The following is a 1,147-nucleotide window of genomic DNA, read 5'->3' as shown; positions in this document are numbered from 1 at the left end:
TTCGACCTAATCATCTGAAAAACAGGCATTTAAAAATGCCAAAGAGTAATTCCTTCGCTCAGATCTCGATATTAATGAACCTATTATATCGTAGAAATTAGGCTGCAACTGTTGCTTAGGGCAGTCTTGCACGTTTTACTTGAATGGCTGGGAGGGGGTTGTTTTAACAGTCATATTTTACTTAGTAAACTAAACAGATAAACATTTAACATTTTTATCAAATTTCTGATGTTCTGAAAAGTGAGTTTAGCCTTACTTTATTCGCTTTTGAAAATCATAAGATAAAAAAATCAAACATTTGTAGATTACTGCTTGTTGCGTTTCTTTTGCGTGTCAGTATATAAAATCAGAATCAATTATTGAGGGTCTTGAGATATATCCCCTATGTCCCTTTTGTATTTCAGCACTACTGGATGACCTTGACAAGGAATTAAACAACTACATAATGAGGTCAAGAGAATGGTATGGATGGCACTTTCCAGAGCTTACAAAGATAATCGGAGATAACCTGGCTTATGCTAAGACTGTGAAGAAAATGGGTAATCTTTTATATGAATTTGACATCAAGGTCTGGTAATCAAGTCAGTTATTTAGATACATTGCATTACACTAATATCTTACAATAAATATAATATTTTTCAGGCAAGAATAATGTTATTTTTCCAGAAAGTATTTCAATTGATTTATGAAATGTATTTTACTTTTAAATAAAATTTATGTACGTTTCGTTGTTAACTTTGCAGGCTACAGAACAAACGCAGTCAGCACAGACCTATCTGACATTCTGCCAGAGGACATAGAACAGGAAGTGAAACAAGCAGCTGAAATCTCCATGGGAACAGAAATCTCAGAGGAAGACATTTTGAACATCACTCACCTCTGTGATCAGGTGTGTCCCTGCTTTAAAACTTTTAAAGACAGTAAACAATGAATGCGAGGGAAGTAGGTAAATGACAACCAATGATGCATAACTGTATTGATACCTGATAAATTCTGATGTATCATCTTTTTCGTCACTACCACTGAGGTTGTCAAATTAGCTAAAAAAAACAAAGATCAATAATAGAAATGTCCTTTTTCGTGTGTATGTTTTTGGCTACATCTGTGGGATGGTAATTTTCGAATGATAAAGAAAAGGAGATTATAA

General features: G+C 33.7%; 1 protein-coding gene across 1 annotated transcript; it reads left to right on the top strand.

Moving 5' to 3' along the window:
- Nucleotides 1-410: 410 nt before the first annotated feature.
- On the top strand, nt 411-946 carry LOC134259176 (nucleolar protein 58-like). The gene is made up of 2 exons (XM_062741776.1): nt 411-539; nt 744-946. Exons 1-2 carry the CDS (start codon nt 446-448, stop codon nt 929-931), a joined length of 282 nt encoding a protein of 93 aa, XP_062597760.1. The 5' UTR covers nt 411-445; the 3' UTR covers nt 932-946.
- The last annotated feature ends 201 nt before the right edge of the window (nt 947-1,147 follow it).

This window comes from Saccostrea cucullata, unplaced genomic scaffold, assembly GCF_032062105.1.
Source record: "Saccostrea cucullata isolate Sc308-1 unplaced genomic scaffold, CSIRO_AGI_Scuc_v1 ctg12881, whole genome shotgun sequence".
NCBI lineage: Eukaryota > Metazoa > Mollusca > Bivalvia > Ostreida > Ostreidae > Saccostrea > Saccostrea cuccullata.
The sequence above is the reverse complement of the archived record's forward strand: the minus strand, read 5'-3'. Positions and strand labels throughout refer to the sequence as shown.